At 35.4% G+C, this 17,003-nt stretch overlaps 1 protein-coding gene across 6 annotated transcripts in view; it reads left to right on the forward strand.

Annotated features, from left to right (window-relative positions):
• DNAJC13 (DnaJ heat shock protein family (Hsp40) member C13) overlaps positions 1 to 17,003 on the forward strand; it is a 117,476-nt gene that overhangs the window by 26,941 nt on the left and 73,532 nt on the right. For 5 of the 6 annotated variants that reach the window (XR_007405308.1, XM_049099998.1, XM_049100000.1 and 2 more), the window contains 7 exons: positions 7,455 to 7,530; positions 8,278 to 8,427; positions 8,861 to 8,902; positions 11,529 to 11,729; positions 15,456 to 15,662; positions 15,751 to 15,846; positions 16,231 to 16,322. Coding sequence is in view for 5 of the 6 variants with exons in the window: in XM_049099998.1 (XP_048955955.1) it covers positions 7,455 to 7,530; positions 8,278 to 8,427; positions 8,861 to 8,902; positions 11,529 to 11,729; positions 15,456 to 15,662; positions 15,751 to 15,846; positions 16,231 to 16,322 (864 nt within the window). In the remaining variant the exon portion in view is untranslated. Of the gene's footprint in view, positions 1 to 7,454; positions 7,531 to 8,277; positions 8,428 to 8,860; positions 8,903 to 10,659; positions 10,699 to 11,528; positions 11,730 to 15,455; positions 15,663 to 15,750; positions 15,847 to 16,230; positions 16,323 to 17,003 lie in introns of those variants that run through there. The other variant, XM_049100001.1, reaches the window with a different exon arrangement.

Genomic DNA, 17,003 nt, shown 5'->3' on the forward strand with positions numbered 1-17,003 from the left:
TGTATGATACTGTAATGGTGGATACATGTCATTTTATATTTGTCCAGACCCATAGAATGGGCAACACCAAGAGTGAACCTTAATGTAAACTTGACTTGGGTTGAAAATGTGTCAATGTAGGTTCAGCAGTTATAACAAATAGATGTACCACTGTGGTGAGTGGAGGATGTTGGTAATGAGGGAGACTGCATGGATAGGGTCAAGGAGTATTTGGGAAATCTGTACCTTCCTAATCTTGCTGTGAACTTAAAACTACTCTAAAAATTGAGAGTATTAAAAAAAAAATAGCTTTAACTCAGCTGGAAAAAAATACAGACCTTGTATCATGAAATTAAGCCCTTACATTTCATGGGATGTGCTTTATTTCTTCTGAAAGAAACGGAACATTTTCTTACTGAGTAATTGGGATATTTGCAGAGGGAGTATGTACTATATATGCCTTTCTCTTTTCTGAGGAGTATAACTTCTGATGTAAGTGAGCCATCTCAGGTGAAACTACTCTTTCAATTGGAATTTGACCAGAATCAGAGTATCCTGGTATTATAGGCATAGGAATGATCACTTTGCCCATTAATTTTCTTCTCTGTATTAAGTATAAATTTAGTAGTCATGGTTACTGGAAACATAATGATACTAATTATAATTAATTCAATGGCTCTGTTGGAGTTTTGAACCCCTCCCCCCTGTTACTTAATCAGCAGAATAATAGCAATAAGAATAGCTAACATTTACCATTATAAACAAGTGACAAATACTTTACATGGATTATTTCTTTTAATCTTCACATTATGAGGTCTGTGTGTGTGTGTGTGTGTATGTATTCATTCCACATCTTTCAGATGGAGAAGCTGAAGCTTGAAGAGATTAAGCAAATTATCAGAGGATACATAGAAAGTGAATAGTTCAGTGTTTGAACAAAGGCAGTGACTCCAGAGCTGGTGGGTTTAATTATAAGCTGTAGTTCCTCCTTCAGTATTGCTTACCATTGATCTCCTCTCTGAGAAACCTTGTGTTTCAGTTAGCCTTAATTTCATTATTTCATGGACTAAAATTCTAATTCAAATACCTGGATTGTGAAGCTTTTAGTAGTAAAAGGAAAAACCCTAGATTCTATGAGAATACTAACAGCTTCTTAGAAATTGGTAGCCAAAACTTATTTTAAAATGATCGAAGGAGGGATCCCTGGGTGGCTCGGCAGTTTGGCGCCTGCCTTTGGCCCAGGGCGTGATCCTGGAGTCCCGGGATCAAGTCCCGCGTCGGGCTCCCGGCATGGAGCCTGCTCCCTCCTCCTGTGTCTGTCTGTCTGTCTGTCTCTCTCTCTATGTTTATTATAAATAAATAAATCTTTAAAAAAAATAAAAATAAAAATGATCGAAGGAACTAGGGTGTTCAGCTTAGGAAAGAGGTTTCAAAGTGAAAGTCTGGTTGGCAGAAAAATTATTATATCCTATGTGAAGCTGAAAGACAGAACTTGAACCAGAGGGTGAAAATTGTAAGAAAGTAAATATTGGCTTAATTCTAAGAAACAATGGTCAGTATCTGCAGTACTGGAAATAAATAGAATTACTCTTAAGGAAGGTGAGTTGGTTCTCTTGCACCAGTAATGAACAATTAAAATCTAGCCAGCTTTGATCAGGGTATTCCAAAGGTTCAAGCTGTATGTTCTGGGGACTAGGCTAGGTAGCATAAAAGCTTTCAACTCTGATTGTTTGGGTTATTTGAAGCCTATTGCATAGACTATCTCCTGAAAGAATTGAGGTTCTTAACTTTAATATACAAAGGTTTTATGACCTCAAGAAACTTGAAAAACATTATTCTATAGTAAACACAAGCTTTGTCTGTACTTTACAAAAAGAAAGTAATACTGAATTTTCTCTATTTTGAGAGAGTTGAATGGTAGTGAAATCTTGTGCAGAAGAATATTGTGATGGTGGTCAATATTTTTGGAGTGTCCATTGACACTATTGTGTGTGTCTAATTGATACATTCTAGTTAAGAGTATTCAAGTCTGGAATTAACTTTCAAACAATGACAAGTATATTATCTCTTAACTGCTTTAAAGTTCATTTCAGTTGTTTGAATTAGTTAATTTAATAATAAAAGGTTGGGAGGGGCAGCTGGGTGGCCAGACTCTTGGTATAAACTCAGGATATGATGTAAGAGTTGTGAGATCAAGCCTGTGCTGGGCGTGGAGTCTGCTTAAGATTCTCTCTCTCTTTCCTTCTTCTCACCCCCTCTCCTTTCCTCTCTCTCTCTTCCTCTCTTAATAATTTAAAAAAATATTGGGAAGAAACTGGGTCTTTGAGGGACTGGACTCCTTCATTCACTGCCATGTCCTTGAACCTAGCTCTGATATATCCTTGTTTAATACTAGGTTGATCTATGGTTATACTTAATACGATATCTGATTTAATACATTAGGGTTTTTCCCTAAAAAAAAATTGCCGTAGGAAAAAAGTCATGTCATAAAAAGGAAAGCAATATTTATAAGGACTATAAAATTTAAAAATGGCATAACATAGGGACACCTGGGTGGCTTATTTGATCTGAGCTCAGGTCTTCTATCAGCAGTATCATTAGCACCTTTTTACTTGTTCTTATCTGTACTACTAGTTGTTATGGGAGCAAAATGCCCCAGATAAAGTGCCTCAAATATGTTTTTTATTTAAATAGCTTTAGTTTCCTGATTTATAATATTAGAGTTAATGGGTAATGTAAATTATATCACTTATTAAGCTGTCCTATTAGAATAAATCTATGATTTATAAAAACTTGAGAGAAGAAAATGCCTATTCCTATAGACATTTAATGATGTGTATAACTTTAGTTCTGAATAAAACAGAAACAAGTGCAATAAGTAAAGTCAATAATGAATATTAATTTCTCGGCGAAAAAGGTGTTAGCTTTTACGTTTCTTCATATTATGTATATGACATCATCTGTTATAAATTTCTCATACGTACATTTTGTTTAGTCTTTATTCCTTTTGTTATTTGGTTTTAATATAGTTATATTTTATAAGAACTTTTAGGGACCTCCTGGGTGGCTTAGTTGGTTAAGCGTCTGCTTTTGGCTTATGTGATGATCCCAGAGTCCTAGGGTTGAGCCCCACCCTCAAGTTCCCTGCTCAGTGGGGAAGCCTGTTTCTCCCTCTCCTACTCCCCCGGCTTACACTCTTTGGTACTCTGTCAAATAAATAAAATCTTTTTTCTTTTTTCTTTTCTTTTTTTTTTTTTTTAAGATTTATTTATTTGTGAGAGACATAGAAGCAGAGACACAGAGGAAGAAGCAGGCTCTCTACAGAGAGCCTAATACAAGACTCCATCCCAGGGCCTGGGATCACAACCTGAGCCAAAGGCAGATGCTCAACCACTGAGCCACCCAGGTGTCCCCACTTTTTAAAAAAACTTTTAGTATGAATATTTTTAGGAATTAGCCAACACATTCATCTCAAACCCATAAGAACAGCAAATTCAATTATAATTTATAGATGGCATTTTCTCTTTGCAGATAAATAAAATGGGAGTACTGTCTTTCATAAAAATAACACCTTTTCATTTCCTGATATAGTGGTTATGAGTAAAAATTGGTATGGAATTAGTTGCTGTCTGACATATTCTGTTTTAAAAGCAAGAGTAAATGAACAGGTCATAGATTTGAATGCATGTTGATTTATTATTGGATAGATTGGTCTATTTAGCTATTTGATGGACACTGAGCATGTGCTGTATGTAGTGATGGGTCCTATGTAGAGGAGTTAGAGTTTCAAAGATAATGAAGACATTACTGCACTTAGGGGAATCCCTCCTTGTTCTTTATGATGAAGGACACTAGTGACTTAGTAAAAGATACCAAAAAAAAAAATCGTTTGTAGGTGTTGGGACTAACACACCATATAACACACCATATCTGTGATTCAGATTTTAATCTCTAAATTTGATATCCAAGGAGGCTTTACAGGTAATCTTTGAAGATTTAAGGCTTCTTAAAATGTTTTTAATGACCTAGAAGTATTTGTTCTATCCTTAAAGGGAAGTACGGCACACATTCTAGAGGACAGAGGTAGAGGGAACTCTCATGGAAGGGGGAGAGAGGAGAATAGAAGAGAATTCTCTTAAGAATTTCCTTATAGCTTTCTTCTTAGGGAAGCTGTAGAGCTCAGTATTTTGTCTGAACGATAGGTCTGAGTTTACTAGTCATGACAGTATTTTGGGCCTAATGGACACTTGACTCCAGCATCCTTTTGCTGAAGGATCTAGAATATGCTCTCTGGTTATGGTAGTCACTAAGTAGCTGTGGCTATTTAAATTTAAAGTAATTAAATATAAAGAAAATTTAAAATTCACTTGCATTAGCCACATTTCAAGTGCTCAATAGCTACATGCGGCTCATGGCTGCCTCATCAGACAGAAAGTTCTTTTGTGTAGCACTGATCTAAACAACTAAGTTACATGAGAAAGATGTTCAGAAGGCCTTTAGTTGGGTGGAGAAAATTAGTTTTATTTACTTTTATTTTTATTTTTTTTAAGATTTTATTTATTTATTCATGAGAGAGAGAGAGGCAGAGACAGAAGCAGAGGGAGAAGGAGGCTCCATGCAGGGAATCCGATGTGGGACTCCATCCTGGGACTCCAGGATCATGCCCTGGGCCGAAGGCAGGCTCTAAACCGCTGAACCACCCAGGTGTCCCAGGAAATTGATAAGAATTTAGAATTCTTAGAAATCTAAAAGAATTTAAAAGAATATCTTTAGAATTGAAAAGAATATCTTCTTAACTGATATCCTTTAAGACTTTGAGTGTGAGGGACGCCTGGGTGGCTCAGCGGTTGAGCATCTGCCTTTAGCTCAGGGTATCATACTGGAGTCCGGAATTGAGTCCCACGTTGGGCTCCCTGCATGGAGTCTGCTTCTCTTTCCCTCTGCCTATGTCTCTGCATCTCTCTCTCTCACCTCTCTCTCCCCCTCTGTGTCTCTCAGAAATAAATAAAATCTTAAATTAAAAAAAAAAAAAAAAAGACCTTGAGTATGACAACAGTAGTTGACATTGGAAAGGAACGTTTCAGGCATTTAATCCTTATTACTTTTGCTCCCAATGCGTAAAATATAAACAAATTCTGTAGTTTCATTTCAGTATTATATCATGACTTTCCAGATGATTCTGAACGTTAGAATTTGTGAATTCACATTTCTGTCAGATATTTGATTTCATTGTGAAGTCTTCTGAGGCAGATAGTGATTCAACAAGATCTTTGTCCCTGTTAATTGATAAAAACCTCTGAAGTTCTGAGACTTTTTAGATGTTTAGGTTAATTTTCAGGTACTTAAGCAATCTCTCAACCCTCACCTAGCTTAAGAAGGTAGCAAATGAATGTTTTTATGTTAGAAGAAGATGCTTTTCACTCTTTAGATCATTTCCCACTCTATTTTAGACATGTGAAATTAGGGAAGAAATATTTGTAACATTTGTAATATGGCAATACTTTTGTAATGACTATATGGCAAAGATTAATATAATTTATCATTTTCTTTTTTTTCCCAAATGGAAATAACTTCATTTTTATCATATAATACACTATTTAGAAAAAGATGGAAATAGAAAAATTAAATTGTGAAAGATCTCTCTTGATCTCAATGGAAATCCTTATAGTGTGTTACCCTCAAGTCTGATCATGGCTTTTGGCTTAAGGCATGTATATCTTTTTACTGTATTAGTAGTTTAAAGCAGAAAAACATGATTTTCATAGATATCAAAAAGGCATTTTGATTGTATTTAACATCCATTTTTGGTAATTTAAAAATCTCTTGACTGAAATACAAATAGATACTTCAGTAAATATGATTGATTATATTAATAGATTTTTCTAATAATTGAACTCTCTTTTCCTAAAATGAATCTTTTTTGGTCATGGTGTACTACTATTTTAATAAGCTACTTGATTTTTTTTTTTAAAGATTTTGTTTATTTGACAGAGTACAAGCAGTGCGGGGAGCAGCAGGCTGAGAGAGAGGGAGAAGCAGGCTCCCCGCTGAACAAAGAGGGCTGATGTAGGGCTTAGTCCTAGGAATCTGGGATCATGTCCTGAGGCAAAGGCAGATGCTTAACCAACTGAACTACCCAAGGCACCCTGTTAGGGACTTCGTATCTTTTTAAAATTAAAAAAAAAATTAAATATATTTTTTAAACATTTTATTTATTTGAGAGAGAAAGAGCACAAGAGGCGGGGGGGGGGGGAGGAGGGCGGGGGCAGAAGAAGAGAAAGAAGCAGGCTCCTTGCTGAGCAGGAAGAAGGACATGGGATAGGATTCCAGGATGTGGGTCTCCATCCCAGGACCTGGAGATCATGATGAACCAAAGGCAGACACTTAACTGACTAAGCCACCCAGGCCTCCTGAGCTATTTGATTCTTATTGTTAATATTTATTTTAAAAATTGGTATATCTTTTTTGTCTTTTTGTGTTGTCTTACCAGATTTTAGTATCACTAAAAGAATTGAGTAACTGTCCTTAGTCTATTTCCTGAAATACCTTAAGGAGCATGCAACTTAACTGTTTCTTTAAGGTTCATCTTGTTTGAGCCATGGTGCTTTTGTAGGTTGTAATTCTTTGCAGCTTTCTTGAATTCTTCTGTTTAGGGGTTGATTTGTTCATAATTTGCAAATTTTTCTGCATAGTGTTACATCATTATTTCTTCTGTATCTGTGATTATAAATTCTTATATTCTTAATTTTGTTTTTGTGTTTTCCTAAACTAGCCAATGTTTTATGTATTTTATTTTTAAAAAACTATTTTTAAGTAGGTTTTTCTATTTCAGTTTCTATTTTTGCCATTATGGATTCCTCTTATAAGGGATTATTGATATTGAAGTGATTTTTCTCCTTAGATATGTTACTTTAAGTGAAGAAAGTGAAGTGAGAAGTGAAACTTGCTTGTCTATGGTGTAGGTTTCCTACTCCTATAAAATTGCAACACTTAAGTGTAGTAGATACTTGCTTAAATACAAATGATTAAAATTCTAGAATATTGCTGTGACTTACCAGTTACAGGCCATAGGTTTTCCTACCTTTGGATCATGGTTTTGTTGAAAGGATATTTTGAAAAAATTAGTAGTGTGCAGTGTTATTGTTGTTTTTAATAAAATTTTCCCATTTAGAATCTTGGCATCCTTAGGTAATATTTTGCTGACTTCATGTATACTAACAACTCAAGCTTGCATAAGGTCCTAATTCTCTGCTTAAGGATCTTACTAGTTCCTTCACTCACAGTAGAATGAGTGGTGGTAGGTGGGTTTTAATATCAATAACACTTTTGGAATATAAAACTAAGCTATATTTAGTTATCATTAATCAACTGATACATTTCTATTGAAATATCCCTTTTGGTTTAATATCATATATTTTATTATAAAATGTTTCATTTATTTAAGACTAAATTTAAGTCCTTGTCTTTCTTTGTAGGTATAAGCGTGTCTTTTCAGTTGGAACCCATGCGATTACTACCTATAATCCCAATACCTTAGAAGTAACAAATCAGGTAATCATGTTAGAAGCAGTCAGACATTTTTTGAATTCCATTTGAATTTTAAAGCCAGATATGACCCATGATTCCCTGGCCTGAAATCAATACTTTAGGTTAGAAAAGTCAACTTCAAAAGAGATTGATAAGCTTATATAATACAAAAAAATAAGTAAATAAGTAAAAGAGGATGGTGACAAATGTTTTTTTTTTCTAGACTCTAAGGAGTATAACTTTTTGATATGTTGTTTTTGATTGTTGCCATCTCTTATGTAAATTGGTACATTAATTCTTCATAATTTTAAAGACTGTATTGCTGCAATAAAGGCATACATAAGTCACAGTGCAGTGGTTGGAAAATACTTGTAATGGAAGTAGGATTACTGTTTATAAAGCAAGACCAACTTGAATATGGATAAGTAAACATATTTAGCTTATTTTTAATTCTAAATTAGGCATGTTTTACAGATTTTGTTTTAACAGATCATAAAATTTTATTCCTCACTTTTCACTTTTCTGTATTTTAATTGCTTTGGATTAATGTTATTAATCATTAAAATTGAAATACAGATGAGATTTTTATTGTCTCTGATCTGATAACTGAAAATCTTTAAAAGAATTTGTTGCAGAATTACTGTAATATATAACATCTTCTAGGCATCTCTTATTTTGTAAGATTTTTCTCATTTAATTGTGAAATTAAAGTAGTAAAAATAGTGTAATATTTAATATACCATCAGTTGGAAGAATTTTTCTTTTTGTTAGTGGCCTTATGGAGACATTTGCAGCATCAGTCCCGTTGGAAAAGGACAAGGAACAGAATTCAACCTCACATTTCGTAAAGGCAGTGGGAAAAAGTCAGAAACTTTAAAATTTTCTACAGAGCACAGGACAGAACTTCTTACAGAAGCATTGGTAAGAACGGTTTCATGTTAATAAGCTAAATTTTTCTGTCCTTTTTTTTAAATGAAACAGTTGCAAAGTGCAGATATTAATGTTCTGAGCCTTTGTTCCCACACTGCTCATTTTTTTCTTATTGACTGTAACTTGATTCTGTGAAACTTTCACTTTCTCTAACTGAAAGGCTGGAAAATCTTGTGTTTAATAGTGTTTAGTCTTTTTAAGCACACATACAGAGCAAAGCAGTTGTATGTTTAATCTATCTTAATTTTCAGCGAAGTTTCACACATTTTTTTATTGAACAGTCTTAAACTATAATTCAATAATATTTTTTATTATCAAAGTTATCAGGTTGGGATTTTACATGTTTTGGATAAAAAGGACTGAACTATTGAGTTGTCCTTACCAGTTTGTTGTCATAAACTTTGATTATGTTTTTCTCTTTCAGAGATTTAGAACTGATTTTTCAGAGGGAAAAATCACAGGAAGGGCAAGTATTAAACATTATGAATATCTATTTTTATTCTAATGTTGCCTGTCATTATAGAAATCATTCTGTGTTCTGTGTGTTCCTTTTATGGCAAAGCTAAAGGGAAAAAAGGAATCCTCATTTGTTTTCTGGCACTGTGTGATAGATGTAGTTTAACAGGAAATTCCAATATGAGGAATTAGATTTATGACTATTAATGCCAATGGTTGGGGAAAAAGTTTTGAGACCGAACTATGGAACATTAAAAACAGTGCTATAACCACTCAGGGTACTCTTTATTCAATACTCTAAACAGCCACAGTAAGCATCACACTGTGGGTAATACCTGTTGGAACACACAGTAGTTGTTTGGTATAGGATTTTCCTATTTCAGAAGAATTAAGGTTTTAAGTTTGGAGTATATCAGAATTGTCATATATGTTCTTGCACTGCTAATAAGGCTTTGCATGGTGCACTGACAACTTTGGAGAAGTCACCATTGCTTATTAGAATCTTCATAACTTTCTCAGGCATTCTGTAGTAATGTTACAACAGCATGTAAACTAAATCAGAGACTTCTGAGGAGGGGATATGGGAGTTTATGCTTTTTCCCTTCCTTGAAATACTGAATTTTTTTCCATGAGAATGTATTGCTTTTATAACAGGGATGGGGACAGAATAATGCCTACACTGGTAATACTGTTCAGAATTCTGACTTCTGGTCAAAGGCAGGAACTAAAAATTCTAAGAAGCTGGCAGTACCTGTCTTTCCCTGTCTTTTTTAAAGCCCTCATCCTTTCTATGGATGTTTCTGTTAGGAGTTTTAGCATCTTAGAAGCCTCACTGATCTCATCAAGCAACTGACTGGTTGCTGAGGAGACATTTAAAATAGATAAATGGCAGTTGACAAGCTGCTTTTTTCTTGTTTCTCATGAGCCACAGTCAAATTTCTATAAATTATAATTTGGTGTGCTTATTTTAATTGTTTTATGTTAGCAGTTGACTTTTCCATATTCCTTATATGGAAAACAACTGCTTCCAAAAACATACTTTTAGATTTTGTTTATAAGCTTCTCAATACTTCACAAAACTGAGATGGAAACTGTCTTTAGAAGATTGCCTGGAAGTCAGTCTGCTTAGTTTTAATCAGGAGTGAATTGCAAAAAGCTTCCTCTCCCAAAAGCTCTGCTGGAAAATACTCTTGTATAAATTGAATTTGACCCTCAGATCTTCAATTGTCCCCAGATAGACTCTATATCAGATCTCTAAGTCTCTGTCTTTTAGCCACTACAATCCTGAGGTTAATGATGTGTTTCTGTCAGCACATCTCGTTATGACAGTTGATTATCAGCTGTGAGGAATAGACGATCCTGCAGAGTGAGTTAGGGCATGCAAAAACAAGTGTAGTTTGGAAAAGCACCACCATTTTTGTGGTTTCCCTTCTTCTGGAGAGAAGTGGCACTGCTCCATCCTTTAGTTCAGAATCAAGGTGCTAAATATATTCTTGGGTTAATGCAGGCCCTTGTCTTTCTGCAAATTCCTTTTATGGAACTATAATATGCATTATTATGCAGTCGATCTGTAATGCCAAAGGGACTTGATGTCATATGATTCTGAGCCAGACTGAGGCTCATTGCTGAGTGTAGTGTTGGGGTGTTGTGGAGGTGTTTATTATTTAATGCCTTACTCACTTTTCTGAATACCTACAAGAGAATTTCTCTCATTTCAGTATTAAAAATAGTTGTACTTCTGAGTAACGGATTTACTTTTACTTAAGAGTCCTGTGACTGACCATGTGTTCCTCTTCATGTTGTTGGGTAGGAAACTTTGTGGACTTTTTGGGTGGGTGAGGGGATATTCATTTCACATCTGACACTTGGTTACTTTTCTCTTGCCTCATTTTGTCTTTATTTTAAATTATTTTCTCTTGTATCATAACATTTGGTTAGCAGCCTCACCTAAACCTATTTTTTTTCTTTTTAAGAATAAAACCGGGTAGTAAATGAATGTTGACCATTCTAATCATTTCTGATACTAAGTACTTTAATTTATAAAGGAATGTTATTATCTAAGTGGAATTTTACTTGCTAATACAATCAAATACAACTTTGCATTGGTGTGATTAGAAAAGCCTCAGGTCAAACTGAGGCTTCAGCATTCTTATGTATGTAGAAAGAAAATCTATATTAGCATTCTGAACCAGCTCAGATTATTTAAACTGAATATTGTAACTTCCCCAAAATATGATTTACCTCTTTTCCATATGTAAGTTGAATTAAAAGAATCCATCAAAAAAGTTGAAACTTTATTCCCAATAAAACTTTCAGAGTATTATTTCTTTTAGAACTTTCTTTTTTTTATAGATTTGCATAAACTGACTCAGAATTGTTTCACAAAATATTATAACCCAAACCTTTGTTAATTTAAAAAAGATATAATATCTTCAGTTTGAGCAAACCTTTTTACTTAAATACAAAGCTTTAAATACCTAAAATTAATGTTTTTAACAATTTGAATAGTAGCTCTAAATATTTATAATATTGTTTAGATTTCTGGTTGTTTTAGCAGGGACTGATACAGTAAATGTAACTTTATTTTATGGTAAGCTTACATATGAACCTAAAAGTAATATTACTTCTCTTTCTAGAGATATAACTGCTATAAACATCACTGGAGTGATACAAGAAAACCTGTCATTTTAGAAGTAACTCCTGGAGGCTTTGACCAGATTAATCCTGCAACCAACAAAGTCCTCTGTTCCTATGACTATAGAAATATTGAAGGCTTTGTAGATCTCTCTGATTATCAGGGAGGGTTTTGTATACTTTATGGAGGATTTAGTAGATTGGTAAGTAGTATTTTTAAAAAGTGGTGCCTTTAAGGGGTGCCTGGGTGGCTCAGCAGTTGAGCATCTGCCTTTGGCGCAGGTCATGATCCCGGGGCCCTGGTATTGAGTCCTACATTGGGCTCCCCACAGGAAGCCTGCTTCTCCCCCTGCCTATGTCTCTGCGTCTCTCTCTTGTGTCTGTCATGAATAAATAGATAAAATCTTAAAAAAAAAAAAAAGTCATTTAAAAAGAGACATGATGGGGCATCTGGGTGACTCAATTGGTTAAGCCTCTGCCTTCGGCTCAGGTCATGATCCCAGCGTCCTGGGTTTGAGCTCCACATTGGGCTCCCTGCTCGGTGGCGAGCCTTCTTCTCCCTTTCTCTCTGCTGCTCTGCTTTCTTGTGCTTTCTCTCTGTCAAATAAATATCTAAAAAAATAAATAAATAAGGCATGACTATTTGAAAGAAAGCAGGGTTTTTACACTTGATTTTCAGATTTCATGTGAGTCTTCTGGAAAGAAGTATGGTATTAAGAGTGCAGGCTTGTTATCAAAGAGGCTTGAGCTTGAATCCCAACTGGGAGCTTTTTAAAGTGAGGAGAGTAATACATATATCATAGATTTTTTTTTTTGAGGCTCCAGTGAGATAATTTATGTAAATGTTTAGCATAATATGTGGGTTAGTATTCAATAAACGGTACAGTTATTTTAATTAGTATTAATGTCTTAGCTGAAAGAGTCTAAGCTTTCTTTGAAAAATAAGATCTTTTTTATAGTTTTTCCTCCTTTCCCCAGCTGTTTGTAATTTGGAATCTAAGTATTCATTGAAACTTCAAATTTGGAGTTCATTGCCTGTTTTTGTCTTGAAATTCTGAATTATGTGTGAATTGTGTGGTACAGAAGAAGCCACTTAGGATGCTCAGACCCTGTTTGTTAATTGGTAATAGAAGCTGAGCTAGAGGGACACATGGGTGGTTCAGCAGTAGAGCATCTGCCTTCGGCTCAGGGAGTGATCCCAGGGTCTGGGACCAAGTTCTGTATCAGGCTCCTTGCAGGGAGCCTACTTCTCCCTTTGCCTGTGTCTCTGCCTCTCTCTCTGTGTCTCTCATGAATGAACAAATAAAATCATAAATAAAAAAAAAAGAAGCTGAGCTAGAGATGATGACCATATTTTTTTTATAAGAAACATTTTGCCTTCCTTAATTAAACCTCACATCTCAGGGATGCCTGGGTGGCCCAGCAGTTGAGCGTCTGCCTTCAGTTCAGAGCGTGATCCTGGAAACCCAGGATCGAGTCCTGCATCAGGCTCCCTGCCTGGAGCCTGCTTCTCCCTCTGCCTCTCTCTCTCTCCCTCTCTCTCTCTCTCTCTGTGTATGTGTCTCTCATGAATAAATAAATAAAATCTTAAAAAAAATAATAAACCTCATATCTCAAAGACAAGCAATAGAGTTTACACAAGGAAAGTCTTGTTTGAACATATTCTCAGGGTTCCTTTCTCTTGAGAATTTTAGTGTCTGTAGCTATCTTGGTGGCCTGAGAACAACTACTCCCAAGATTTAGTGTTCTATAGATAAATTATCCTTTTCTGGGTAGCAGAGCCAAGACAAGCCTGAATATGGGCTAGAGGGTACCAGAAGGAATATAAAAGGAATGATGATGGGGTAGGAGTGCTGAACTATTTGATTTACAAAATATGTTAGCTCTTCAGAGTTACAGGCCTTTTTCCATCTTGGATTTCTCTCTTTGCTTGGGTAATGGGTACTAACCTAAGTATCTCTCATCTAGGAACACATATCTAGACATTTGTTACCTCTGAGTCTAGACCCAAAGGATGAAGGCCCAAAGAGAAAATTCGTTCCCTGTCCCACCCTAGAGCAGCTTAAATCCTGTTGTTGAAGTGCTGTCCAAAGGCTTATCTCTTCCATGGACATTGAAATTTATAATGATTAACTCCTTGGTGGGGGCACCTAGTTGACTCAGTTGGTTATATGTCTTGATTTCAGCTCAGGTCTTGATTTTGACTCATGTCATGATCTCAGGATTGTGAGATTGAGCCCAGAGTCAGGCTCTATACTAGGGATGGAGCCCACTAAAGATTCTTTCTCTCTCTCTCTCTGTCTCTCCCCCTTTACCCTCCCCTACCATTTACCTGCTCGCTCACTTTCTCTCTCTCCTTCTCTCTCTCTCTCCAAAAAAAAAAAAAAAAAAAAAATCCTTGGTGGAAAATGAACCTAATTGCAGGAGAGAGCCTTAATAGACTTTAATGGGACAATTGTACCACAGTAATTCAGCCAAGCTTTCCAGGGCACAAGGTAAACAGTAAGGATGAGAATTGTGTGATATTTCTCAATTGGCAACAGTTTTTATTGCTTAATGGCATCAAGCAGTTTTAATTTTAATCATCTACTTTCTAAGTATACTCTGCCTTTTAAAAGGTGGAGTCAGTTCACTACACATGTGATACCGTGACAGATTCATTCAGCAAACCTTTATGTGGTACTTTTTGCATGCATAGTGACTATCCTAAGCAGCTGGGGATAAAATCAGGTTTTAGGATTTTGTTTATTCATTCATTCATTCATTCATTTATTTATTTACTTATTTATATTTTTTAATTTTTATTTATTTATGATAGTCACAGAGAGAGAGAGAGAAAGAGGCAGAGACACAGGCAGAGGGAGAAGCAGGCTCCATGCACCGGGAGCCCGATGTGGGACTCGATCCCGGGTCTCCAGGATCGCGCCCTGGGCCAAAGGCAGGCGCCAAACCGCTGCACCACCCAGGGATCCCCAGGATTTTATTTATTTTACCTAATTTCTACACCCAGCATGGGGCTTGAACTTATAAGCCTGAGATCAAGGGTTGCCCACTCCATTGACTGAGCCAGCCAGGTACCCCTAAAATGAGGTTTTATTTTATTTTTTTAAAAGATTTATTTGAGAGGGAGCACACACAAGCAGAGGCAGTGGCTGAGGGAGAGGGAGAAGCAGATTATCTGCTGAGCAGGGAGCCCAACATAGGGCTCATTCCCAGGACCCCAGGATCATGACCCAAGCCAAAGCCAGCCGCTTAATGGATTGAGCTACCCAGGCATCCCTAAAATCAGGTTTTAACATGATCTGAACCAGTGTTTCTCAGCCAGGGGGCTATTGGAGTCTGGACAGGACAATTCTTTATTGTGTGACACTTTCCTGCCTTGTCCTTTGCAGCACATTTAGCATTTCTGGCCTCCTGGCATCAAATGCAAGTAGCAATATCTTATCTTTACCTTCCTAAATACACTCCTGGAAGTTGATTTGTAATATCCATTGGCCAAAGGCTTGTAAACATTTAAGCATTCTTCAAGGTAATCTGATAAGAAAGTTCACTGTATAAGAACATTGTATCAGAGCTACTTTAGTTGAAACTGGAAATACTCACTACCCCCACTGGACTTGGCTGGAGTCCCTGGGACCCTTTCTGGAAGCTCCAGCATGCTGTTTTCTATATGGTGACAGGAACTAGACTTTGAGAAGTTATGAGTTAATTTCCACTCAGTTATTTGCAAGGCTCTATATCCTAGAGTCTGTGATTTTTAACTTAGTAACAGTGATTCAAATACAGCACACTGCTTACTTACCTTTGATAAGATCTACCATTATTTTCTTTTAGAATTGCTACTTCACTGTCTTTCCTGTGAATTAATTCAGAATGGTCACATTTTAGTTGTTTCAACCCTGACTTTTTAAATTTCAAAATTTATGCAGCATTTATTTGCATCAGAGCAAAGAGAAGAAATTATCAAAAGTGCAATAGATCATGCTGGCAACTACATAGGTATTTCACTGCGCATCAGAAAAGAACCTTTAGAATTTGAGCAGTATTTGAACCTTCGCTTTGGGAAATACAGCACTGATGAATCCATCACATCTTTAGCAGAGTTTATAGTCCAAAAAATATCACCTAGACATTCGGTAAGACCCTGTGTTAAAAATAAAAATTTGTTCATCTGATTTTGATATTTTTCTTCAGTAATTTTTTATGTCTCAATTTTGTTTGAAGGAACCTGTAAAGCGAGTTCTAGCACTTACAGAAACATGTTTAGTAGAACGTGATCCAGCAACCTATAATATTGCAACTTTGAAGCCTTTAGGAGAAGTAAGTTTGACATTATTAGCTTAAATGAGACTTCTTCCTGTTGCTAAATTAGGATAATTTTCTATTTTAATATTTTCCCATGCTTAAAGAATGGGAAATAAGGAGAATCTATTCTTCACATTATTATATTTATTATACTTAGAACAATGAATATTATAAACTTTATTTCAAAACAAATTTATTTTCAAAGTATGTAAGGTGAAAGGAACTTTTTATTCAACAATTGTATGAAAATTTGAGACATCTAAGCGGCTCTTAAATTATGATACTGTAAACAGTTTTTAAATACTGATTTTGTAAGCTAAAATGGGGATGTGTAGTTCTTATAAGGAAATGCCATAAAACTAAACATCTTTTGTTGAACTTGGTTTTTGTTTTCATTAGGTATTTGCATTGGTTTGTGACTCAGAAAATCCACAACTGTTTACCATTGAATTTATAAAAGGGCAAATACGGAAGTATTCTTCAACAGAAAGGTATTTTTTTTTTAATTCATCAAGCTTTTGAGATCCCAGTATATTCAAGGCGAAGTCCTCCATCAAAGAGGAAAGACAAAATTTATAATCTAGAACTTTGAAATCATATAACTTAGAAAAGACAGCATTATTTTGTTGTATATTGAAAATGAACTTCATTCAGTTTTCCAGTTTCCAAAGAGAATAAAAATGGTGATTTGATTTTAAATATAATGTTGAAAATGTAGTTCTGTAACTTAAGCTTTTAATGTATTTTTAAAGAGCATCTTTCACTTTCATTGTTAAATTGTTTGGATACCAACAAGTTACTTTAAATATACTTGAAGTTAGAGTTTTCTAAGTTAGCATCAGTAGACTAGTTACTAATTTTCCAGTGGAATGTGCCTGATTTTTTTTTTTATATTACTATGACTTGGCTGTTGATGTGAAAACGAGTGAGATGCTGTAGCTCATAAACTACTCCTGTAAGGTAAACCACTTATAGTGATGTTCTACTGTGAATGACTAGATCTCCCTTCATGTACTAAGCCATTGTAATGGGATTGGCAGTTTTTATATTTTGGACAGTTTTTTTAATGGTGTTGTAAATAGATTATGACTGAATCTGGTTTTAAAAGATAGTTGAAACAGTTCTGGTACATTTTGCCACTGTCTACCATACAGCCTTATTGAACTGCTGTC

This window comes from Canis lupus, chromosome 23 (genome assembly GCF_003254725.2).
Source record: "Canis lupus dingo isolate Sandy chromosome 23, ASM325472v2, whole genome shotgun sequence".
Taxonomy (NCBI): domain Eukaryota; kingdom Metazoa; phylum Chordata; class Mammalia; order Carnivora; family Canidae; genus Canis; species Canis lupus.